General features: G+C 37.8%; 1 protein-coding gene and 1 non-coding gene across 4 annotated transcripts in view; one reads left to right on the top strand and one right to left on the bottom strand.

Annotated features, from left to right (window-relative positions):
* The window catches only part of PSD3 (pleckstrin and Sec7 domain containing 3), a 566,767-nt gene that overhangs the window by 472,410 nt on the left and 70,071 nt on the right, over positions 1–24,286 (top strand). For all 3 annotated transcript variants that reach the window (XM_065900035.1, XM_065900036.1, XM_065900037.1), the window contains one exon: positions 17,270–17,340. In XM_065900035.1, coding sequence (XP_065756107.1) covers positions 17,270–17,340 — 71 coding nt within the window. The remainder of the gene's footprint in view (positions 1–17,269; positions 17,341–24,286) is intronic.
* Positions 5,005–5,143, bottom strand: LOC136141950 (small nucleolar RNA SNORA70). Its single transcript, XR_010657806.1, has one exon. It is a non-coding gene; the product is annotated as a small nucleolar RNA SNORA70 (small nucleolar RNA).

Below are 24,286 nucleotides of genomic sequence, written 5' to 3'. Positions count from 1 at the left end.
CGGAAAAAAAAAAAGATATGGACAGCTCAAAAATTTGTCCAGGAGACAAATCATCATTAAAAGCAAATGTTTTATCTCATAGAAGTATAGGTATTTGCCAAACCCATTAAATCTGACATTAAGCAAAAGCTTTGAACGGTCAAATTTAGAAAACAAAATGTATCTTCTGCATTTTGTCAGGTAGAATGAAATATAAAGTTCAATATAAGCTCTTAGCTTTATTAACCTGATGCATGATATTTGTGGAAATCAAGAAAGTGATTGGAAACAACAAGGTACTCAAAATATGAATGTTCTAAATCATGATGAATAACGAGATAATTAAGTGATTACTCAATATTAGTACTTTTTCCTAAGCACTTCATGCGTTGCTTCATTTAATCTTCACCTTATGAAGCAGGTATTATTACTATTATTCCCATTTTACTGAGGAGGAAATTCATCTTAAATTTGTTAGCCAAAGCTGTAATATAGAATATCGGGATATCTCGTGGGACTAAAATCTGATTATACCAAACTAATTGTGGCACATTATTAAAAGCAGTGCCCGTGAGAAAATATGTTTAGAAAACATTTAAGTTCTCCATGTTTTGTACAATCAGTACCATCTACTACAATGTAGCATGTATTTAGATGGCTAGAGGTCTCAGTCTAGGGCCAGTGGGGCCTGAACATTTCTTTTACTTAGCCAACCTAGCACTTTTTTGTAAATTGAATTGTGTGAATTTGGTTAGGCATTTTCTGGTTAACCATAGTTTCCGCAAGCCCCTATATCATTATGCCAGGCCTCCTTACACAATAATTGCTACTTTTCTGACCCCAGAGTCTTTTGAGGTTGTGACCCACCTCCCCTCACCCCTGCCTCCCATTTAGACTGAGGTAGCCTTAAGGAGATGGGGGCAGACAGATGGGCAAGACCATACCTAGTGCTAAATTTGTACTTCAGTGGTATCAATGTGGCAAAATACGAAGTGCTTATCTAGTTTAACTACCACAGCCTATATAAGCTGAGGTGCAAGAAATTAATTTTTTCCCTACATGAATTAAACACTCCACAAGTACCTAAGACTATACATGTACAAAGACTGTGTTAAATATAGCCTCTCTCCTCTTAGGAGCTAACATTTAGGTGTACCATACAGAGAATAATTACCATCTAGAATCCGCAGCACAAGTTTCTAAATACATATATTGTTAGCTAAGGTACCATATAAAACATTCAAAATTGAGTGGGAGAAGTACAGTTGGGACCATGCTGACATTCTCACAGGTAACAAGATATCCAAAGAACAGTGGAATAGATAAAAGGGCCCAGAAGCAGCAGTGTCCAGTGTTTATGGTAACTTGATTATACAACAGAGGAAGTGATTCAGATATTGAAGACAACAGAACTATTTCAGTAAATGGTGCTGAGGGTGTGGGCAGTGATATGTGTGGTCGGGGGAGGTATGTGGTGTCTGTGGAGGGGGTGAGGTGGGTGTGGTGTGTGTGCTTATGGAATGAGGGTGGGGTGGGTGGTATGTGCGTGTCTTTGTATGTTCCCCACATCAGCCCAACCAGAAAAATCAGTTTCAGGTAGATTAAAGGTAAACATTTGAGAGAGAAAATCTAAAATGTTTAGATCAAAATGTGAAGCAACATCTTAATGACCTTTGGGTAGAGAAGGCTTTCTTAAGATTTAGAAAAACAAAAACAGTGAAAGGATATATTGCTGTATATGATTACATTAATGTGAAGACTCCTCTTTTAAAAAGTTAGAAGATAATCCACAGTATGGGAGAAGATACTTTGTAGCATATTATATTACTAATAATGGATTAGTATTGTGTGTGTGTGTGTGTAAAGGAATCTTAAATTAATTAGAAAGACGACATAACAGAAAAATGGACAACAGTTGGAACAGACCATTCACAGAAAAATAAATTGCAGTGATCCATAAATATATATGAGGAGATACTTAGCCTCCAGTAATCAAGGATATTCAGATTAAACACACAGTGAGATATCATTTCACATATGTCTCATTGGCCAGAATTTGAAAGAGTGATAATACCAAATGCTGGCAAGGATTTTAGAGCAGTGAGCACTCTTCCACCCCGTGCATGTGAGTGTCGGTGGTATCACCACTTTGGAAGACAGTTGGCAATAATCAATAAAGTTGGAAGAGCCTACACCTGTGTCTCAGTTAACCCAGTCCTAGGTACGTATCTACAGAAACTCTTGCCATTTTACAAGGAGGGGATTGTTCATAGCAACATTATGTTAGATCAAAATAAAACAACCTAAATGGCCCTTAATAAGAGATTGGAAAGGTTTCATATATTCATATAGTAGAAAACTATGTAACAGTGAAAAGCAAGTAACTAGAGTTACAATTTTTAACATGAATGACTCTCACAAAAGGTAATGTTTAATGAAAAAAAGCAACTTGCAGAAGAATGTGCGTATATGGTAACATCTTAAAGCATGCAACACAGCACTATTTTGAATAGGAACACATCCACATAGGAATCATTAAATGTGGCTTAGTGGTTACCTCTGGCAAGGGGAAGAACATGCAGTCAGTGAGGAGTACCTAGCAATTCAACTATATTGACAATTTTAAAAAATTAAGTACACATATGTTTCTTGCTCTTGATAGCCTTCTGATCTCTTAACGTTTCATTATAAAATTTTTAAAACTTGATAGAACACCTGATTGCATGGGAAATTTAGAAGCAGTTGGTATTTTTCTTGAAGGCTGTGCAAGAAAAATAATAATTATAAAACCGAAAACCCCAAAATTGGTATTCACCTCGTAATATTTTAAACCTTCACCACAATAATAAAATTTTGGTTTTTTTTGTTTTTCACATTTAGAAATGTAAAAGATTTAATTATGGTTACACAATGGAATGTAAATATTGTCCACCTTGACCCTGTAAGAATACAGGTGAAAGAATTTGGGGTGTAAAAGTGGAGAGGGGAGAGCCCAAGGGAAACAGGGATAGAGCCATCATGCTGCTCTTAGAGAGAAGTGGAAAGGGACTACCTAATACCCAAGAAGCAGGAAATAATGTTGTTAGCATGCTCTTAAAACTACTGGGACAACAAATAAGATGCAGATAAAAAGCCATACAAATGTACTGGGCAGGTGGAATGGAGCAGTCACATTTGCTAGTCCTCATCTCTCACAGCAGAAAATCAATAGAGAATTTTACAATCTATTATCACAGCACATTGTTTAGGGATATGATGCAAATTAACTACCCCGAGAAACAGTAAATGTTAAAAAGTGGTTTCTTTTGGAAACTGGTATTGGAGGAGTTGGGAAGAAGTGAATCAAAGAAGCTAATTATGTGGACATACCACTTTAGTAATTTTGAAATATTTGAATCACACTTCCAGTATAGATCCTTCATTGATTTTACCCACCTGAGATCTGTTTCTATCTGAAATATTGAAATGTTAATTGCTTTTTAAGGGTGTGGGAGCCATATTTGTTTCACATTTTAGATCTCATTTTAAACGCTTTGGATGTAAGGAGTGTTGAGTAGTGTCTTGAGAAGGTTAGGGGGTTTCACTCACTTTAGAGGGGTTTACACATTGCCTGTCAGTGAAAGTTTTGAAAATTCAGTCCCACATGTCAAATTTGAGAGAGTAGATGATATTCTGAGTCACACTTACTGAAAATAGAGTTTATAATGGCACTGCAGGCAGAATTCTTTGTTATTGTATAACACTGGGAACAGCGACACTGTAATTAAGAGATAATAAAAGTGGAATATTTTTTCCCCAGAAGACAGTGTCTCCTCCTATTAGAGAAAGACTCTTTAAGTGGAGGCAAAGCAAAGTAATTATTTTAAAACTAGGCTAAGTTCCCCCTTCTTGCCACTTTGCTGTTCTGTGGCAGCAGGGTTGTATAATGAAGCCCTTTGACACAAGGCCGAAGAGCAGTGCCATGAGGGTGGCCATTTGAGTCCTCAAGTAGGAGTTTGGTGGCGGTCTAGTTCTGGTGGCATTTTATCTGTGTTCGATGAGGAGTGCCTCTTCACAATTCTACATTTAGACTAAATAAGTTTTAGGTTTTTAAGTTCCATTTTGATGGCTCCTGTCTTTCATTTAAAATCCACCCTTTCCTTCATTAGTGTTGGTTAAAAGAGGTCACCCACCATTCTCAGAAGCAATACTTTTGACAAGGAATGTGGAATAGAAACTATAATCTTTTAGCACCAAAAAAACTCTGTTCAGAATCTGAATATTTCTTTCTGAAAGAAGAATGCACAGTTTTCACTACATCTGATTTTTAGAAATTATTCTGTTTGTACTGTTGACTCATTCTATTTATATTTTCAGTATAGTTAAAATTTAGGAGAAAGAAGAAAATAATCTCATTTCTCTATGTTTGTTTATTACAGTTTATCAAAGTCTTCAGTAACCTGATGTAAATTTGAAATTAAAAATGCAATACTGGTTTCCTAAAGGAAATAATTATGGTGATGGAAATTTATGTACCAAAATTTTATCACTGGATAGTACAGAATTAAGAATTTGAGCTTTGAAACTAGATAGATCATTGATTCATTTTAGAATTTTTTTTTTCTTTTTTGGACAAGAAAGTAGAATTTATTGGTGGGCAAGTAGGGAGGGGACAGTGCCAAGGCTCTCGCGAGTGCAGGGCCCGCCATGTGTCCAGGGGCCACGATTAGGGATGTATTGGACCTCACAGCCATCTGGGATGGGCCGCTTTTCTGCCACCATGCTTTCAAATTCATCCTCATTAAACTTAGTAAATCCCCCCTTCTTGGAGATGTGGATCTTCTAGCAGCCAGGGAACTTGAACTTGGCCCTGAGGAGGGCCTCAGTCACATGCTCCTTGTTCTGCAGCTTGGTGCAGATGGACATCATGACTTGGCCAATGTGGACCCTGGCCATTGCACCCTGGAGCTTTCCAAAGGCACCTCACATACCTGTCTGGAGCCTCAACTGGGGACAGCATACCAGTCACGAATGTCCACTGGAAAGGGCTGAATCCAACATCCCTTAGGGCAACCCATACTGGCAACAGGCTCATACACTACACTACCAAGGAGCCTGTTGTTTGCAGCCACTGCACACCAGGCCCCCATGGGGAAAAGAGCACAGTCAGCTTAATTGGCTGCAAAGTAGAAATTCTTTCGAGCACCAGCTGTGTGCCAGTCCATTCACTCTTGATGGGAAATAAGGAGAGGGAGGGGATATACCTGAGCAGGTGTCATTCAGCTGAAAGCTGAATTGCAAAAGGAAGTCCATAACATCTTTGGATACAAATGGCGTATATAAGAGTATTCCAGTGAGGGAAATAGGTAATGCAAAAGCCTCAAAGGTGAGATTGCCACCTTAAGGTGCTTATTAGCACAGTGTCTGGCACATAGAAAGAACCTAATTGTTATTTAAGAGCTTAGTTATTATTTTAGGTAATATTAGCAGCAGCAGCAGCGTTATTGCCATCATCATCTTGGAAACAGCTGAATGACCAGCAAGAGCGATACAGTGTCACTCTTGCAGTCATTTTTAAAATGACATATGATATATAAGTAGAAATGTTTAAAGGAAATAAGTATGATATCCCAATTTTGTGGCAGATGTGTGCGTAGTAAAATGATTAGGAGCTTATATACTGAAATGCTCTCTGGTGGTTAGACTGGTGATTTTACATACTTTTTCTATGTGTGGTTTTTTCTGTTATTTTCCATATTTTTTATTTACTTTGAAATTTTTTGCCATTGACACTGGATGAATATAACTTACATTATCAGGGAAAATCAGTGTTTTATGTTAAACATTTGTTATTTAAAATATAACATCAATGCAATAGAATATTTAAAGGCCTAATGAGATATAATGATGTCTAAAATATAGTAAAATGTTTTCAAAATAAAGACAAATGGAAAAAGGTATAACAAACACTTAAGCATGATTACCAATAAAAATTGACTGTTAAATAACAAAAAATGCAATAAAATAAATTTAAAAGATATAATTGGCTTTATTAAACCATCATTCAATTGGGCAGCATCCCACCTTGCAAGCAGAGAGGAGCTTGGAGGAGCCGTACAAAGTCAAGGCTTTTATAGGCAGGAGGGAAGGGAAAAGGGGAGAGTGGTCACCTCATCTTCTTCTGGGGTATGGAAAGGGCCTGTGTAGCAGATTTCCTCATTGCTGCTGACAAGAAACTTCCAGACTAGTTGGTTAAGACCATTCCTGGAGGAGGTTGTACTGCAATTACTGCAATAAAGTTAGTTATTAAGCCTCGGTCTGGTGAGGTGGGCTGAACACAAGTGACTCCATTTGGGGGCCTGTTGTCTCTTTTTTAAGATGACTTATGATAAGGTGGTGGGTATTAAACCTCCCTTTTAAAAATCTGCTAATGGCTGTTGTGGTACTGTGCTTACTATAAATAAATTGGGGATGGGGATTGTTGACAAATGTTTCATGTTGTTTTAGCAGCACTTAGTAATTTGTATCAAGGCTGCTTGTTGCAGTCCTCTTAGGAATGCAGTCCTGGTTACAAGGTGGGAAGTCCCAAGGTGGGAAGGGGTGAAGCTCTTCCAAGCACTGGCAGTCTAAACAAATGGAAGAGGTTGGCCTGACATGGAAAAGCTAAGAGTTACACACATGGTGGCATCACTTCAGATGCAGTTCATGGCAGTGGGCTGTTTTCTGGCATCTGTGTCAGCGGTCTTGTAGGAAGGGTTGGGAACCGTGTTTTAGAAAGGGGAGCTGGCAGTCTCTCCTGAAGCTCCTAAGTTTGGGGTAAAACAGTCAGACTGCTGTCATCTTCCCTGAGAACAGGCTCTGTCTGCAGGCTGCTCTTCCTTGCCACTAGGAATTATTTTTGTTGACCTGTAGTAGCTTTTGCCCAGGGGCGTGTTAAAGGTGCCAATGGGGCTTGGGCTATTTTACAATTAAGGTAGCCTACTTGAATTCTATTTGTAGAAATGCATGCTCAGCAGCATCTTAGACTCTAAAGTTTATTGGTCATAAGGTGCTTGTGAAGTTGAAGAAACTTGATTTGGTGTCACTTGATGAGCCAGATTCAGGCTTATCTGATTTAGCAGTTACCTGCGTTCCTCAGATAGACTGTAGTAATTTACCCTTACATTTTATTTTAGTATGTTCCTCTCTGTAAGTTTGATAATGAATCCTGTAAATTGCTCAAAAACGTATGAAAAAACATAGTATGCTTGATTTTCTTGGAGTTCAGTGTTCATACCTTTCACATATAATGAAGTTATTGAACTTCAGTAACATTTTGCTATTGTCCAACTTTTTAAGGTGGTTATTAAAATAGCAAGTTCTCCAGCATCTTCCTTCAGTTTATAAGAATTATGAGCATGGTGACTATGGTTAATAACACTGTATTACATAATTGAAAGTTGCTAAGAGGGTAGATCTTAAAAGTCCTCATCGCAAGAAAAAAACTGCAGCAATGTATGGTGATAGATGTTAAGTACACTTACAGTGGTCACCATTTTGCAGTATAGACAAATATTGAATCATGTTGTACACCTGAAACTAACATAATGTTACATGTCATTATATGTCAATTTTTAAAAAAAAGAATTATGGGATGGTGTTTGTTTCCTAGAATTTAAAGTCCCTTTCCACAGATGTCCATTCTTTAATAATTATTGAAAACCCATAGCAATTTGTCAAGCTGTGTTTGTTCCTTATGAGCCTGGGTCTTTACTGATATCCTATTTCCATATCCAACATCCTCTTGTTGAAATAATCTGTATGAAAATTTTGTCCTGCCTCTTCTTTGCTCTTTAACCAACCTGAGTTTTCAAATGTATTTCACCTAAATGATGGAGACACTTTTTAAAAAAATTATCTTCAGTGTTTGTTGAGTTGCCTCATCTACATGCCTATTTAGGACATCTGATGCTTTACTTCTTTTTCGAGTTTTTAATCTGTTCTCTGGACACAGTAACAAATAGTACTTGTTTGGAGATTCCATTCTAGTATAGGGGGAGCTCAATAATAAATAGGTGGTATTTCAGGTGACTGTTAAGTGATCCAGAGAAAAATAAGGCAAGGGGAGGAGAGGAAGCCCTGGGGGAGGTGACATCTGAGCAGCGACCTGATTGAAGTGAAGGGGCAGAGGTCATGCTGGTATCTGGGAAAGCAGCAGCCAAGAAAATGTGTGGGATGTTCCTCTGTCAAAATGCTAAAAAAGTTTATATGACTCTAGTATTTGTTTTTCCTGAAAAAATAGCTATATATTCTGGGTTATTTTTGTCTTTCTCGCTGCCTGCACACTTTTCCCGTAACCTTAGCTCATGATGATATGTTCTTATTATGTCCTGCCCTCTTCTCCAACCTCAGCACAAGTCCTTTACATTCTCCCTGTACTTCTAGCAATGGCTAGCTGTGAAACCATCTCCTAGCTGAGTGGAGGAAGGTATTTGTTTACAAGTTGGGTTTGTACATTTTTATGGCTTATTACTTGGGTAAAAATTTCTGCATCAGCTTTTGTTCCTCCTCCCACTGTTCGCTTTTACTGTTTGCATTCATGTTTGATATATCCAATGTCAAGACAGCACAGGACCTGGGACAAAACAGAAACAATAAATATGTTAATGAATGTGCTGTACTCCATCCTCCCCCCAATTAAATTAAGGGTGAAAGGTTACCCCTTTTCTATTAAAAATGCATCAGGAATGTCTGGGGCCGGGGTGGGGGTTCTTCTCAAAATATTGACTTTAACAAAGAAAAATTTCTGAATACATGAATGATGTTTAAAAAGTAAGTCTTTGTGTTTTAGCATGGAAATTGGATGCATTTTCTTTTAGAAGACAGTATCCCTAACAATAAAAAATACACTTTTAAAAGATTCACATATATTAACTCATCTGATTTTCAGAATAACCCTATGAGGTGTAGGTAGCATTTTATTATTGTTTTACAGAGACAGTAAGTGACGCATGGGGAGGCTGACTTGCCCAAGGTCACTCAGGTGAAACCAGAATTTCAAATCATGTGCTCTCTGTGGAAAATACTATGTTGGCTTTTGTCCAGAGGCCATCCTGATAAAGGATGGTGGTGATCAGTATTATGAGTCTTCTGTAATTGAGATCCATGTTTTGATTCAGTCTCTTAGTCCAGATATACTGTAGAGAAGGTGGAGGGCCAAAGAAAACCCCCCTTTTCTATCTGCTGAAAACGAAATCCTCATTTAGAACCTTCTCTGACTTGTAAACCCTACACATGGGTAGAATTAGTGACTTCCTCCTCTCTTTACCTGCTTGAAACCTCCACTGTGGTTGCTTTCGGTTAGTGCCATGCTACCGGTAATTTGGTTTATACAACTTATCATGTTGTATTAAGTTTCACTGTTAATGTGAACTGTTTAGTGGTAGGGTTTGTGTCCTAATAACCTTTATGAAACAACACTGTAATTATTGTATGTTGTAGCGTCATTTTATAGATTTATAACCAGAGATGTTAGGCAACTTGTTGAAAGTCAGAGAAATAGTAGACAGCAGGGTATGAATAAAATCCAAGTTTCCTGGTTCTTGGTCCAGAGTACTTTCTGCCATTCCAGAAAGATCAATTTAGGGTAAGAGTCTTGACTTCTTAAAGGAATAGAATCACATCCAGAGTGAACATCATCCTGCCAGGGGCATCCTGGGGAGCATATTCTTCCAATTCTCTCTGGTGTTTCATGTTCTGTTCTCTACCAGTGATGTAAACCTATTTCTATTATAAAAAGAAGGAAATGTTTTTCAGGGAAAAGCAATCTGTATAGGTTGTACTTCTAGTTCCTGTAAGGCTGCCCCAGTTTTTCCTTTTATAAAAGAGAGTTGACTGCAGGTAACAGCTCCCAGTCGTAAAGAGAAAGATTATAAAGATTAAGTGATTTTTTTTAAATGTGTAAATTGCCTTAACTGTTTCAAAGGTCAATGATTTAGAAATATAAGATAGTAATAGTACTGTTTTATTTCTACCACTCTGTTATAAACCTGGAGATAATTAACACTACGAGTTACTTAATATTGTGTGAGTTTTCTCCCAAAGGTAACTTCTGTTGTGCGCAGCTGGGATTCCATTGCTTCAAGCAGTAATCTGAGTGTCTCAGTTACTCAACTAAGATTTAATGGTACTTCTTATGGTGGTGCCTGAGAATATTTTATGAAAGGAAGTTAGGGATAAATATACAAAGATTACTGTTAACTTCACATAATGATTTGTAGGAAGAGCTGTCATCCATGAATTTATCTAAATCCTTTGCATACCAGTCATAGAAAGCAAACTCCCCCTGCCTGGGGTGCACCTTCAGCTGCCTCAGTGACGTAGAATTGAAGAGCTTGCTTCCTACTAAGGTAGCATATCTCTTCATCCTATAATAGAGATACTTTAAGAATTTTGCCCAGTTTTCAGATGCTGTCACTAGGGAATTAAACTTTAGAAATGTCTTGTGCCTTTTACAAACCTCGTACAGACATGTCCCAATTGTACAGCGTAGAAAGGGCTTTTGCTGAGCACATCTTTGTTTCCAAGTTCAGCAAGGTGTTAGATTTATTTTGGAATGCCCTCGGTGGTGTGGCATTTCTCCCATTAACATAGAGAAATTGAAGGTATTTTACATGGAGCTTATTACATCCTCACATTTCCCTTGTTTCCTAGCCTGGCAGGATCTCCATTGTTAGCTTTCAGGCCATAACTTAAGAATTGTTTCTAATTAGTGTGGATATGGCTTACTGACCTTCTCTACCATTTGGGGAAAAAATGATATTTTTGTCACTTTACTGGAGCGATGGAAGAATATTTTTCAGGCCAACAGACAGGAAAGAAAGGTTTGTGTATTAAAAGAAAAAATAGACATCTGTCCATACTATGTCTTTCTATGCTTCTTAAGTCTTTCTGATATTAAACTTGAAGAAAAGGAAAAAGTAGATAATCAGGGAACCCACAGTGAGGAGTGTTCAAAAACAGGCCAAGATTTTGATGAAAATAGAAAAATTGGAACAGTAAGATCTTAAACGCAATCTGTTCCAGTTCGGTTCAGAAGAAATTAAAGTTGGAGAATATAGCATGCAAATAAAAACCTTTGCATGAGGCTTATACCTTTTGGTGAATTAAAAAAATAAATATCTTTATTTTCTGGCATATATCCATCATTACTCTTTACTGAATATTTCATTGCTCAGGAATATTTTATACCTTCCTCTTTATGAAAGAAGGGTGACAGGCTGTGCTTTCATCCTCGGTTGTGCATTTAACTATTTTTTAAAGATCAATGGTAGTAACTGAAGCCAAAATATTGTTCATTGTACTTCATATTTTCAAGAAGACTTCTTCAAATGTATAATAAAGATAAGATCAGAATATTAATAAGAACTGGTTTATTATATAATATTGAAGATTTAATGATAGTTTCACTACTGCTCAGGTTTGGAACAACTGCGAATTTCTCTTTTGCAGAAATGTGTTGTGTGTGTGGTGTAAAAAGTCACAGAGGCCTGTTGACTTTTTTGTTTCTTGTTTTACTTTGAATATCACCCCTATATCTCAGAGTCAACCAACTCAGTGTGGATGAGTCTAGTTTGACTGCTCTTTCCCTGCATACAAACCAGAGTAAAAGTGGCCAGTGCGATGGGGAGCCTAGTGCTGCAGGTTAGTGAAGTCTCAGAGTCCACATCTGTAAAATGAAGAATATAGAAGTGGCTCCTCACAGAGTTGTGGGCTTTAGTTAACACACATCCAGTTTTGGAACAGTGCTTAAAACAGTATGTTCTCGATAAATGTTAGCTGATGCTATCACTACTGCTACAATTATTACTGCTATTAGCCTTATTACTCTGCAAAATGCTGGGTGAGCTAGGGGGCAGACACAGGATCGTGGCTCAGTTCTGAGCTGCATCGCCATGAGCAGGGGTGCTTCTGAAGGCATCAGCGAGATCAGAGAACACACCTGACTTGCATTCCCCTGCTGTCCTATCTTCTCATTCCCTGCCGTCTGTGCTTACCTCACTGGAGTAGTACGCCTGACTATTGCAAAGGATTGTCACCTGGAGAGTTTCCCCTTAATGTATCCATAGAACATGTTTCCTCCTCCGAGTTGCACTAGACAGTAGCTTTGAAATCCGTATGTAGGTAGCCCCCTCAGTAGCTTACACCACCTCTCAGAGCTGCAGATGTAGTTATAATGGAGACATCAATGTGAAATAGAGGCAATGATGCCTAACTGAAAGGATCATTTGGATCAAATAGAACGTTTATAATGCTTGCCCAGTGCTCAGAGCACTGTAGTATAGGTGCTCAGTTAGCACTGCTGCCTTCCCCTTTCTTTCCAGTTCTTTGTCTTTACTGTGCACCTCTATCCATATTTTGGGCTTTTTCTCTCATGTGGGCGATTGTAACAGCCTCCTTCCTTGTTCTAGTTTCTCTCATCCTGTCCTCCGCTCCTATCTCCTTATCCTGCTTCAAATGAATTCTAGATGATAAAATTTGTGAATGAATTCTTCAAAAGAAAAGAAAAAATGAGAAACTCTTTTTTGGCAACACGATGGCCTACAAATTCCAAAACTCGTACATTATGAAACATCTAAAAGTGATTAAAATATTTTTAAACACCTTTTAAATGAGTGGATGAACCTGTAACAATGAAAGGGAAATGAGTACAAATCTAGGAAGTGAGCTAGCCCTGGGACTGCTAATCCCTCAGGGCGTCTGTGGATCTGGGTGCCCAAGGAGTACTGGAGATAAAACTACCAGCTTTTAGCACAGAGGACAAAAAGACAGAGTATGAAGGAGCAGTGAAGCCGCCTGTGGGGTAGACTGAGAAGTTAGAGTATCAGAAGTTTCAATAGCGGAGACAATGGAGAGGCAGTATTCAAACATATGATGACTACAAGTGTTTGGAAGTGATACCTGCGAAGCCCAGAGCTGGATAAACGTGAAGAAACCTGTACGTAAACAACATGAAGTAATGTCTTCATGAGAAAAGGTAATTGTCCACCTAGACTTTTTTTTAATTAATTAATTTTGGGGTGCATTGGGTCTTTGTTGCTGCGCACGGGCTTTCTCTAGTTGTGGCGAGCGAGGGCTACTGTTCTTTGCGGTGCTTGGGCTTCTCATGCCGGTGGCTTCTCTTGTTGTGGAGCATGGGATGTAGGTGCGCAGGCTTCAGTAGTTGTGACACATGGGCTCAGTAGTTGTGGCTCATGGGCTCTAGAGCACAGGCTCAGTAGTTGTAGCGCATAGGCTCAGTTGCTCTGTGGCATGTGGGATCTTCCCAGACCAGGGCTCGAACCTGTGTCCCCTGCATTGGCAGGCAGATTCTCAACCACTGTGCCACCAGGGAAGTCCCTAGAATTTTTTATGAAATAAAGACATTTTCATATGAAGAAAAACAGAAAAAGATTTGCCACCAAAAGACCCTCACTAAAAGAACTTCTAAGTATAGATTTCAATAAGTAGTTGAAAATGGCTTCCTAAAACAACCTGAGTTACAGAAGTAACAAATAAAGGTAATATTATAGTAAACATGAGGGAAAATCTAAGCAGACAGTGGCAATTTATACAAAATGTCTACTTCAGTAGTATTAAACAAGACAAAAGTAATAGACACTGTTATCATGTAAGGTTGGAGACAGTTGATGAGTTAAAATACACCAAGATTCTTTTATTTTCAAGAAGAAGGAAAGCAGTCTTTGGACTCTGGGTATGCATGTTAAAAATAGCCGTGGAAGCGTAGTCTAGTGCACAAAACAGTATCTTTTGATCAAGTTTGGCAAACACCTTTTCACAGTAGGCACCCAGATATTTGTTTAAATGCATCTACCTACCAACCTGCTACCACCCTTGTAGTTAGAGCCTTGCAGTAGGATACATCCAGTTTCCAGTCAGTAACTTCACTGATTCCTTCCACCATGTTCATTATGTAACTACAGTTATAGCTCTTTCCCCAGCCTTCTGTACTTAATAATGAATGTGCTATGATGTCAGATTTAACTCCCTCTACAGTTGTCATTATGAGGGACAATCCTCCTCATTCAGTGGGGTCCAGCCCTTGTGTTTCACATGGCAAGCCTCCCTGAGGGTGCAAAAGCCATAGCCACACTGTGTGTGTGTGGCTTTAAAATCAGGGCCGCTGAGGCTGCCTCAACAGCCTTCCCATCCTGTTTAGTGCACAGTGGTCCCTTTCTTCCCTGAATTCCACTGTAAAATGGAGGTAATACTAGTGTCTTATTTTTAACATTGTGGTGTGCGTAAAACAACTAAGTTATAATTGACCAAAAACAAGATTAAGTTTTACACTTCTGTGGGAGCTGGAAAAATAGAGCATGGCATACAGGGTTAATGCTCCCTGACTCAGCATTGGTCACCCACAGGTGACTTGCGATCAGAGTTTGGTTGGAGAGATCTTTCGGATCCATTTCTAGGAGGCTTAGTGTGGTAAAGATGAAGATCTGTTAAAAGTTTTGTGAACATGTACACAAATTTGTTACCAAATTGGTGGACTAGACCCACACTGGGGTCCTAACCCGGGTGGAGACTCCTTGTCTCCGTCAAGGAGGTTCTTTTTCTGCTCGGATTCACACAGCCACTAATGAAACCAATGAAGAGCCTGGGACAGCACAGCCTTTATTCAATGGCCAAAGAATGGAAAGAAGCCAGAACTCGGTTCCCAAATCAACTTCTCAACCCAATTCGGGCAGAGACACAATGTACATAGGAGGGTCCAGGTGAAAGGGTGGGAATTGGAAAGAGAGGGAGGAATATTCACGAATAGAGGTGTGGTTTGGATCCGGACCTGATGCAACACTCCTCTTCAGTCCTTGTATGGGCTTTTCCAGTTGTTGTCATGGCAGTTGTCAACTATCCTGGTGTCATTGGGTGTGTCGATTAGCTAATCTGGCTCAAGGTCACTGGAAGTCAAATCTTCCCCCATCTTGGGCTTAGTTGGTTCTGACCAGTTCTTCTTTTTCTCCTTGCAGCTTCCTCCTGAAACTTAGATAAATTGGTTTGCATTTGAGGGAGGGGCAGGGTTATGATACTGGGGTAACAACCTTGGTAACAGATTAATAGATTTCTACTTGAAAAGCAGAAAATTAGATTTGTAAATCTTTAAACTGAAGGAATCTCAAGATGCCACTAAATTAGTTTTAGGGCTTTGGGGAAAGCCTTTCAAATCCAGGACCTGTGTTCCTCCTATAGAAAACAGAAGGGTTTCTCTAAGTTCTTCTCCAGCATTAGCCAGTGCTTTGCCTTAAGTTATATGAATTATCCACATTTTAAAATGAAGCAGCTGAAGTCCTGAGAGGTTGGGAGACTGGTCGGGAGTTACCGAATTAGGGTTAGTGGGTGAGAGGAGAGGTTTGAGACAAGGTCTAAAGACCAGCTGGTCTGCCTTCCAGCAGGTACCTCCACCACACCACTGCCTCTGTCCTGCTCTGCAGCAGCTCCTGCAGCCCGGGGCCACTTCTGTGTGCCCTGCTCTCACATGGCCCAGATCAGAATTTGACATCTATTGAAAAAGGCAGTCAACATTTATTTCATATATATATATATATATATATATATATATATATGATGATCTATGGCTTTCTTTATAGTAGCCACTTGTTTTTCTTTATAAAGAAGGTTATGGCGCTTCCCTGGTGGCGCAGTGGTTAAGAATCCACCTGCCAACGCAGGGGACAAGGCTTTGAGTCCTGGTCCAGGAAGTTCCCACATGCCGTGCAGCAACTAAGCTTATGTGCCACAACTACTGAGCCTGCGCTCTAGAGCTGCAAGCCACAACTACTGAGACCACGAGCCACAGCTACTGAAGCCCACACTCCTAGAGCCCATGCTCCACAACAAGAGAAGCCACCACAATGAGAAGCCCCCGCGCCGCAACAAAGAGTAGCCCCTGCTCACTGCAACTAGAGAAAGCCCACGTGCAGCAACGAAGACCCAACACAGCCAAAAATAAATAAATAAAATAAATAAATTTTTTTAAAAAAAGAAGATTATGGCATACATTTTTTGATCATTTATTTTTGAGTACACACTTTAAAACCTTACGTGATGGAAACAGATGGGATGAAATTTTTTTATTTCCCCTGGAAACCTACAGAGTGGATGTTTTGAGTCCTATTTTGCCAGGTGGATATCTCAGTATGGTGTTGGCAGGAGCACCCGTGTTCTGTAGGTGGCTATTCACCTACTTTCCAAGTCTAACGATTCTTCAGTCAAAGGAGATTTAAAAGATTTACTTAAGAATAATGCACTTCCTAATTTAATCAGGCATCCAGGTTAAAGACAGCCAAATAGTTGATAACAGAATAAGAATAAATGGCCCTTCCTGCATATTTGGTAGACATTAGAAAAATGGTATTCAGGTAATAACCTTTTCCAGTTACAGATTTTAATTTTATCAAGATTAAGAATAAATAGTAAACTGTTTTGCTAATCTGTGCTTTTACTTTAGGACAATCTGTAAAGTTTTATATAAGTCAATAGAGAAATTCTACTTTATACTCCAGGAAAATATAAATAAAGGAAATATAAGGACTTCCGGAAGAAACTTAGTTTGGAGAATTTTTATAAAGGTGCCTAATGTCTGCCTTGCACTATGCTAGGTTCTGTGAATTCTGAAGATGAAGGATATCTGTTCTCAGGTTATTCACAGTCTACTGAAAGAGACATTTAGGAAAAAAAAATTATGTTACAGGGCAGCATGATCTGCAGCAGAGGTATCACAAATTGCCACAGGAGTAATAATAATTAAAGTTACAGTCCAGCTGGTGGATGTTTGGGAGAAAGGCCAAGAGGAGTCCTTTTATATTCCGGGACTTTTTTCTTATGATTCCTGGAAACTTTGACGAAGCCATGAAGGCTCTGGTTCGTGAGCCCTTAGATTAATGTGTATTTCCAATATGCCTCTTGCTTTTTCAGTCTTTTAGTCACCTCTACTGGAGCACGGACCGCAGAGCCTTGCTGCTTGGACTCAGAGTCCTGCTTCTCCTCTTCCTAGTTATGTGACCATAAGCAGAGTACTTCTCTGTGCTTCAGTTTTATAAAAAGACAAGAGTAATAGTACCTACCTCACAGTGTTATTGTGAGGATTAAATGAGATAATACTGCCTGTTACACAGTAAGGCTCAAGAAAATTTTAGTTCTCATTATTATTAGTCTCGGTAGCAAATAAACCAGGAACATTGAAGCATAATCACCGTGTTGACCTTTTAGGTTCTCCTTCGAAAAACGCAAATTTCCATCAAATAAAATTTTTCAATTTTTTTTCCCTTTCTAGCTCCAAGAGGAAAGCGAGGATGGAAGACCTTTTATGCTGTACTAAAGGGAACAGTTCTTTACTTGCAAAAGGTAAAAGTAGATACAAAAAAATGAAGCCTGTAAAAGTTTATGAAGTGATAATTAGACAGGTTACCTAGAAAATATTCACTTTGTACAAGGAGGCCACATCAAACACCCAAAAGACTGTTTAATTGATATCTAAATTCTCTTTTAGATTTTTTTTTTGTTTCTGGTGCAAAAATTGTTTTGGAAATTATTTATATATATATGTATATATATTACATTTTATAAATATAAAAGGTTACATACATGTATATGTGACTGTATGTGATCAGAGGGAGTGGATGAGCTGTGTTCTAATTATATTCAATTAGAAATGTTGAATATAAGTTGATAAGTTAGACTTCATATTGTCTATTCAGGTTCAGATTGTGGTACCACTTGTTTCAATGGGTATTTATACTATGGATTAGTTTTATCCCTCATTTATTTAGTTATTTATCTTCATTTAGATCCTACCTAAATCTAGAAACACATTTTCTTTCAAGTCCTGGTATTTAACACTGCAAATGATTTCCAGTTACCTGGGTAAGTGTTTGACCATACCATTTCCTGTCAGGGTCCTTTCTTCTAATCCCCAAGTCTGGAAATTAGTTTGGTATCAAGTTTATATATTCTGACCTTTGAAGGCTAGTCCCTGGAGCTTCTGCCTCCCTAGCTCTGTGTGCGTGGAGATGGGAAAGTTGTGTCTTGACTGGAATAAGTGAACCACGTCCCAGGGCCCAATAGGACTCTAGCTCCCACCTCAAAGGAAAGCTTGGAAATACTTTTTTTCTTTTTAATGTGATAAAAAACATAATGTGAGATCTCCCTCAATAAAATTTTAAGTGAATAGTACAGTATTATAAACTTTATAAACACCATGTTGTACAGTAGATCTGTAGAAACTTTCCGTCTTGCATGACAAACAATACCCCATGAACAGCAGTTCTCCCATTTCCCCCTCTCCCCAGCCCCTAGCAACCACCTTTCTACTCTCTGTTTTTATAAGTTTGACTCTCTCAGATACTTCACATAAATGGCAACAAGCAGTGTTTGTCCTTCTGTGACTGGCTGATTTCACTTAACGTAAAAGGTTCATCCATGTTACAGCATATGACAGGATTTTCCTCTTTTTTATGACTGAACAATATTCCATTGTTTACTTCATTTTCTTTTTCCATTCATTCGTCCATGGACATTTATGTTGTTTCCACCTCTTGGTTATTGTGAACAATACTGCAGTGAACATGGTGTGCAGATATGTCTTTGAGATCCTGATTTCAGTTCCCACAAGTGGAATTGCTAGGTCATATGATAGTTCTACTTTAAATTTTTTGAAGAACCTCTATATTGTTTTCCACAGTGGCTGAATCATTTTAAATTTACACCAACAATGCACAGGAGTTCCAATTTCTCCAAATGCATGTCAACATGTGTTATTTTCTGGGTTGTTTTAAAAAAATATTTTTTAACAATGGCCATACTAACAGGCATGAGATGATACTTCCTTGTGATTTTGATTTACATTTTCCTGACAATTAGTGATGATGAGCATTTTTTCATAGCCCTGTTGACCATATGTGTGTTGTCTGGGGAGAAATGTTTATTCAGATCCTTTGACCATTTTTTAATCAGATTATTTGGGTTTTTTGCCCTTGAGTTTAGGAATTCCTTATATATTTTGAATATTATTCCCTTATCATATATGTGGTTTTCAGGTATTTTCTCCCATTCTGTAGGTGGCCTTTTCACTCTCTTGATTGTTTCCTTTGTTGTGCAGAAGCTTTTTAGTTTATGTAATCCTGTTTCTCTATTTTTGTTTTTGTTACCTGTTGTTTTGATGTCGTATCCAAGAAATCAATGCCAATGTCAATGCCAAGAAGCTTTTCCTCTGTGGTTTCTTCTAGGAGTTTCATAGTTTCAAAGCTTAAACATTTAAATCTGTGATGAGTTGACTTTTGTGTATGGTGTATGTTAAGGATGAACTTGCATTCTTTTTCACGTGGACATCCAGTTTTCCTAGTAGTATTTGTTGAGGAGATTATCTTTTCTCCTTTGTGTTCTTTTGGGACCCTGTGGAAGATCAGTTGATGGGATTGTTTCTGGACTGTCTATTCTGTTACATTGGACTACATGTATGTCTTTATACCACTACCATAATTTTTTGATTACTATGGCTTTGAAATATGTTTAGAAATGGAGAAGTGTGAGGATTCTAAATTTGTTATTCTTTCTCAATATCATTTGGAGCATTCAGGATTCTTTGTAGTTCCATATGAATTGTGAAGGTGAATTTTTCAATTTCTGCAAAAACTACCATTGGGATTTTGATAAGGATTACATTGAATCTGTAGGTGACTTTGGATAGTATGGGCATTTTGATAATATTAAGTCTTCCAATCCATGAACATAGGGTGTCTTTCCATTTATTTGCGTCTTTAAATTCTATCAGCAGTGTTTCGTACTTTTTATTGTATAAGCTTTTCACTCCCTTTATTAAGTTTATTCCTAAAGTATTTTATTGTGTTTGATTCTGTTGTAAATGGAATTGTTTTCTTAATTTCCTTTTTGGATTGTTCATCATTAGTTTATAGAAATGCAACTGATCTTTACACGTTGACTTTTGTGTCCTGCAACTTTGCTGAATTTATTTCTTAGTTCTAACAGTTCTTTTGTGTAATCTTTAGAGTTTTCTGTATTTAAGGTCATGGAATTTGTAAACAAAGATAATTTTACTTTTTCCTTTCCTGTTTAGATGTCTTTAATTATTTTTTCTTCTCTGATGGCTGGGCTAGGACTTCAGTACCATGTTGAATAGAAATGCCAAGAGTGGGCATTTTTGTCTTGTTTCTTTTCTTAAAGAAAAAGCCTTCAGTTTTTCACCATTGAGTGTGATGTTAGCTGTGGGCTTTTTATATATGATCTTTATTATAGTGAAGTAATTTCTTTTTATTCCTAGTTTGTAGAATGTTTTTATCATGTGAAAGGTTGTTGAATATTTATTAAATGCTTTTTCTGCATCTATTGAGATGATCATGTGATTTGTAACATTTGTTATGTTAATATGGTTTATCATACTAGTTAATTTTCATAAGTTGAAACATTCTTGCATTCCAGGGGTAAATCCCAGTTGGTCATGGTGTATGCACCTTTCTTTTTTTTTTTTGCGGTGCACGGGCCTCTCACTGCTGTGGCCTCTCCCGTTGTGGAGCACAGGCTCTGGACGCGCAGGCTCAGCAGCCATGGCTCACAGGGCCAGCTGCTCCGTGGCATGTGGGATCCTCCCAGACCAGGGCATGAACCCATGTCCCCTGCATCGGCAGGTAGACTCTCTACCACTGCGCCACCTGGGAAGCCCCTGCACCTTTCATAATATGATGTTGGATTTGGTTTGCTGATATTTCGTTGTGGATTTTTGAGTCTATATTCATCAGAGATATGGCCTGTAGTTTTCTTTTCTTGTAGTATCGTTTTCTGGTTTTGCTATCAGGCTAATGCTGGCCGCATGAAATGATTTTAGAAGTGTTCCCTCCTCTTGAATATTTTATAAGAATTTGAGAAGGATTGGCGTTAATTCTTTAAGAGTTGGGTAGAATTTACTTGTGAGGCTGAATGGTCCTCGACTTTTCTTTGTTGGGAGGTTTTTGATTACTGATTTAATCTACATGCTAGTTATAGGTCTATTCTGATTTTTATTCATAATTCAGTTTTAGCAAATTGTGTTTCTAGGGATTTATCCATTTTTTCTAGATTGTCCAATTTGTTGGTGTATAATTGTTCATAGTTGTTTCTTATAATATTTTTATTTCTCTGACATTAGTTGTAATGTCTCATCTTTCATTTCTGGTTTTACTTATTTGAGTCTTCTCTCTGTTTTCCTTAGTAGTCTAGTTAAAGGATTGTCAATGTTATTATTTTCAAAAAACCAACTCTTAATTTCAATGATTTTTTTCCCTCTACTGTTTTTCTGATCTCTATTTCATTTATTTCTGTACTAATCTTTATTTTTTGAGGGAAGTGAATTTTATTTGAGCTGCTGGCGTTTTGAAGATTTACTCTTTTCTTCTGTTACAAATAGGTTTTTAAGACAACTAAGGAGAGATTATCACCCTTGAGGTATGATACTAAAATTAGTGTTTTCACATCTAAGACATTATTACTTGTAAGTCAGTCAAAATTACTGCTATTTAATTTTTTTTAATTTTAGCACATAAAGATAGGTTTTTGTTTTTAGGACAAATTATCTCAAATGCTTGTTTTAAAAATGTAGTTCTTTTTTTTTTAATTTATTTATTTTAGTTATTTATATTTGGCTGCACTGGGTCTTCATTGCTGCTCGTGGGCTCTCTCTTGCTGCAGCAAGCTGGGGCCACTCTTCATTGTGGTGTGCAGGCTTCTCATTGCAGTGGTCTCTCCCATTGCGGAACACGGGCTCTTGGCACGTGGGCTTCCGTAGTTGTGGCATGTGAGCTCAGCAGCTGTGGCCCGCAGGCTCCAGAGCGCAGGCTCAGCAGCTGTGGCACACGGGCCCAGCTGCTCCGCAGCATGTGGGACCTTCCCAGACCAGGGCTCAAACCCACGTCCCCTGCATTGGCAGGCAGGCTCTCAGTCACTGCGCCACCAGGGAAGCCCAAAAATATAGTTCTACTTTGTACCAAACTTGAAATATTTAGCAAAAATTAGCATCATGATCAGTATTCCAGCTTACGTCTTCAGAATTTCACAGTTGATGCAAAATGTTTATTATTTTTCTTATTGTTATGTTGATATGAATCCTTTATGTATGTAAAGTCCACTTGCTAACAAGGGCTACACTGAAGCTATGTAAACTCCCTAATAATTGGATCTGTGTCCTAGCATGTGGCACACCAACATTTTAAAAAAGGGTCTCTGAGCAACTTTGACGAATATTGTTTGCTATCTTGTTTTTTTGAGGTTCGTCTCCCATTTATTATTTTTCTTTTTTTTTTTTTTATTTAAGTATAATTGACCTACAACACTATGTTAGTTTCTGGTACACAACATAGTGATTCGATATTTTTTATATATTACAAAATGAACACCACAATAAGTCTAGTTACCGTCTGTCACCATATAAAGTTATTATATTATTATTAACTGTATTCCCCATGCTGTACATTTAATCCTTGTGACTCATTTATTTGGTGACAAAAGTGTGTACCTCTTAATCTCCCTCACCTATTTTATTCACTCCTCCACCCTCCTCTATCTGGCAACCACTTGTTTGTATTCTGTATCTATGACTCTTTCTGTTTTGTTATGTTTGTTTTGTTTTTTAAATTGTACATGCAAGTGAAATCATGTGGTGTTTGTCTTTCTCTGACTTATTTCACTTAGCATAATAACCTCTAGGTCCATCCATGTTATTGCAAGTGGCAAGATTTTATTCTTTTTCTATTGCTGAGTAATATTCTGTTATAAATGTATATATGCCACATTCATCTATCAGTGGACATTTAGGTTGCTTCCATATCTTGGCTATTGTAAATAATGCTGCAATGAACATAGGGGTGCATGAATCTTTTTAAAATAGCATTTTTGTTTTCTTCAGAAAAATACCCAGAAATGGACTTGCTGGATCTTATGGTAGTTCTGTTTTTTAAATTTTGAGGGACATCCAAACTGTTTTCCATAGTGGCTGCACCAGTTTACATTCCTGCCAACAGTGCACAAGGATTCCTATCTCCACATCCTTGCCAACACATTGTTTATTGTCTTTTGGATTACAGCCATTCTGACAGGTATGATGTAATATCTCATTGTAGTCTTGATTTGCATTTCCCTGATGATTAGTGATGTTGAGCATGTTTTCATCCATCTGTTGGCCATTTGTGTCTTCTTTGGAAAATGTCTATTTATGTCCTCTGCCCATAATTTCATCAGCTTGTTTTATTTTGTTTTGACGTTGAATTATATGGAACCTTTGTATATTTAGGATATTAACCCCTTATCAGATATTATTGCTTCAGAGATCTTCTCTGATTTAGTAGACTGTCTTTTCATTTTATTAATAGTTTTCTTAATTGTGCAAAAGCTTTTTCGTTTGATGTAGTGCCATTTGTTTATTTTTGCATTTCCTTCTCTTGCCTGAGGAGACGTATCCAAAAAATATTGCTTAGACCAATGTCAAAGAGCATACTGCCTGTGTTTTCTTCTAGGAATTTTATGATTTTACATCTTCCATTCAAGTCTTTAACCCATTTTGAGTTTATTTTTTATAGGTTGTGAGAAAGTAGTCCAGTTTAATTCTTTGGAATGTAACTGTCCAGTTTTCCCAGCAACATTTATTGAAGAAGCGCTCTTTTCCCACCTTTTCCCTAGATTTATTCTGAGATATTTATCCTTTTTGTTGCAATTGTTAATGGGATTGTTTTCTTTCTATTAGTTTGTTGTTAGTGTAAAGAAACACAAAATTGCTTTTGTATCCAGTAACTTTACTGAATTAATTTATTAGTTCTAATAGTTTTTTGGTTGTCATCTTTAGGATTTTGTAAATATAGTATCATCTGCAAACTGTGACTTTTACTTCCTCCTTTCCAGTTTGGATGCGTTGTAGTTCTTTTTCTTGCCTGATTGCTGTGGCTAGCGCTTCCAGTCCTATGTTGAATCAAAGTGGCGATAGTGGCCATTGTTGTCTTGTTCCTGATTGTAGAAGAAATGCTTTCAGCTTTTCACAGTTGATAATGATATTGGCTGTAGGTTTGTCATATCTGGCTTTTATTAGGTTGAGGTATGTTCCCTTGTACCCACTTTGTTGAAAGTTTTTATTACAAATGGACGTTGAATTTTGTCAGAAGCTTTTTCTGCATCTATTGAGATGGTCATGAGTTTTATTCTTCAGTTTGTAACTGTGGTGTATCATTGATTATTTTGTGGATATTGAACCCTCCTTGCATCCTAGAATAAATTCCACTTAATTGTGGTGTATGATCTTTTAATGTATTTTTGAATT

This window comes from Phocoena phocoena, chromosome 21, assembly GCF_963924675.1.
Source record: "Phocoena phocoena chromosome 21, mPhoPho1.1, whole genome shotgun sequence".
In the NCBI taxonomy this organism is placed as follows: domain Eukaryota; kingdom Metazoa; phylum Chordata; class Mammalia; order Artiodactyla; family Phocoenidae; genus Phocoena; species Phocoena phocoena.
This window is presented reverse-complemented; position numbering and strand designations above follow the sequence as displayed.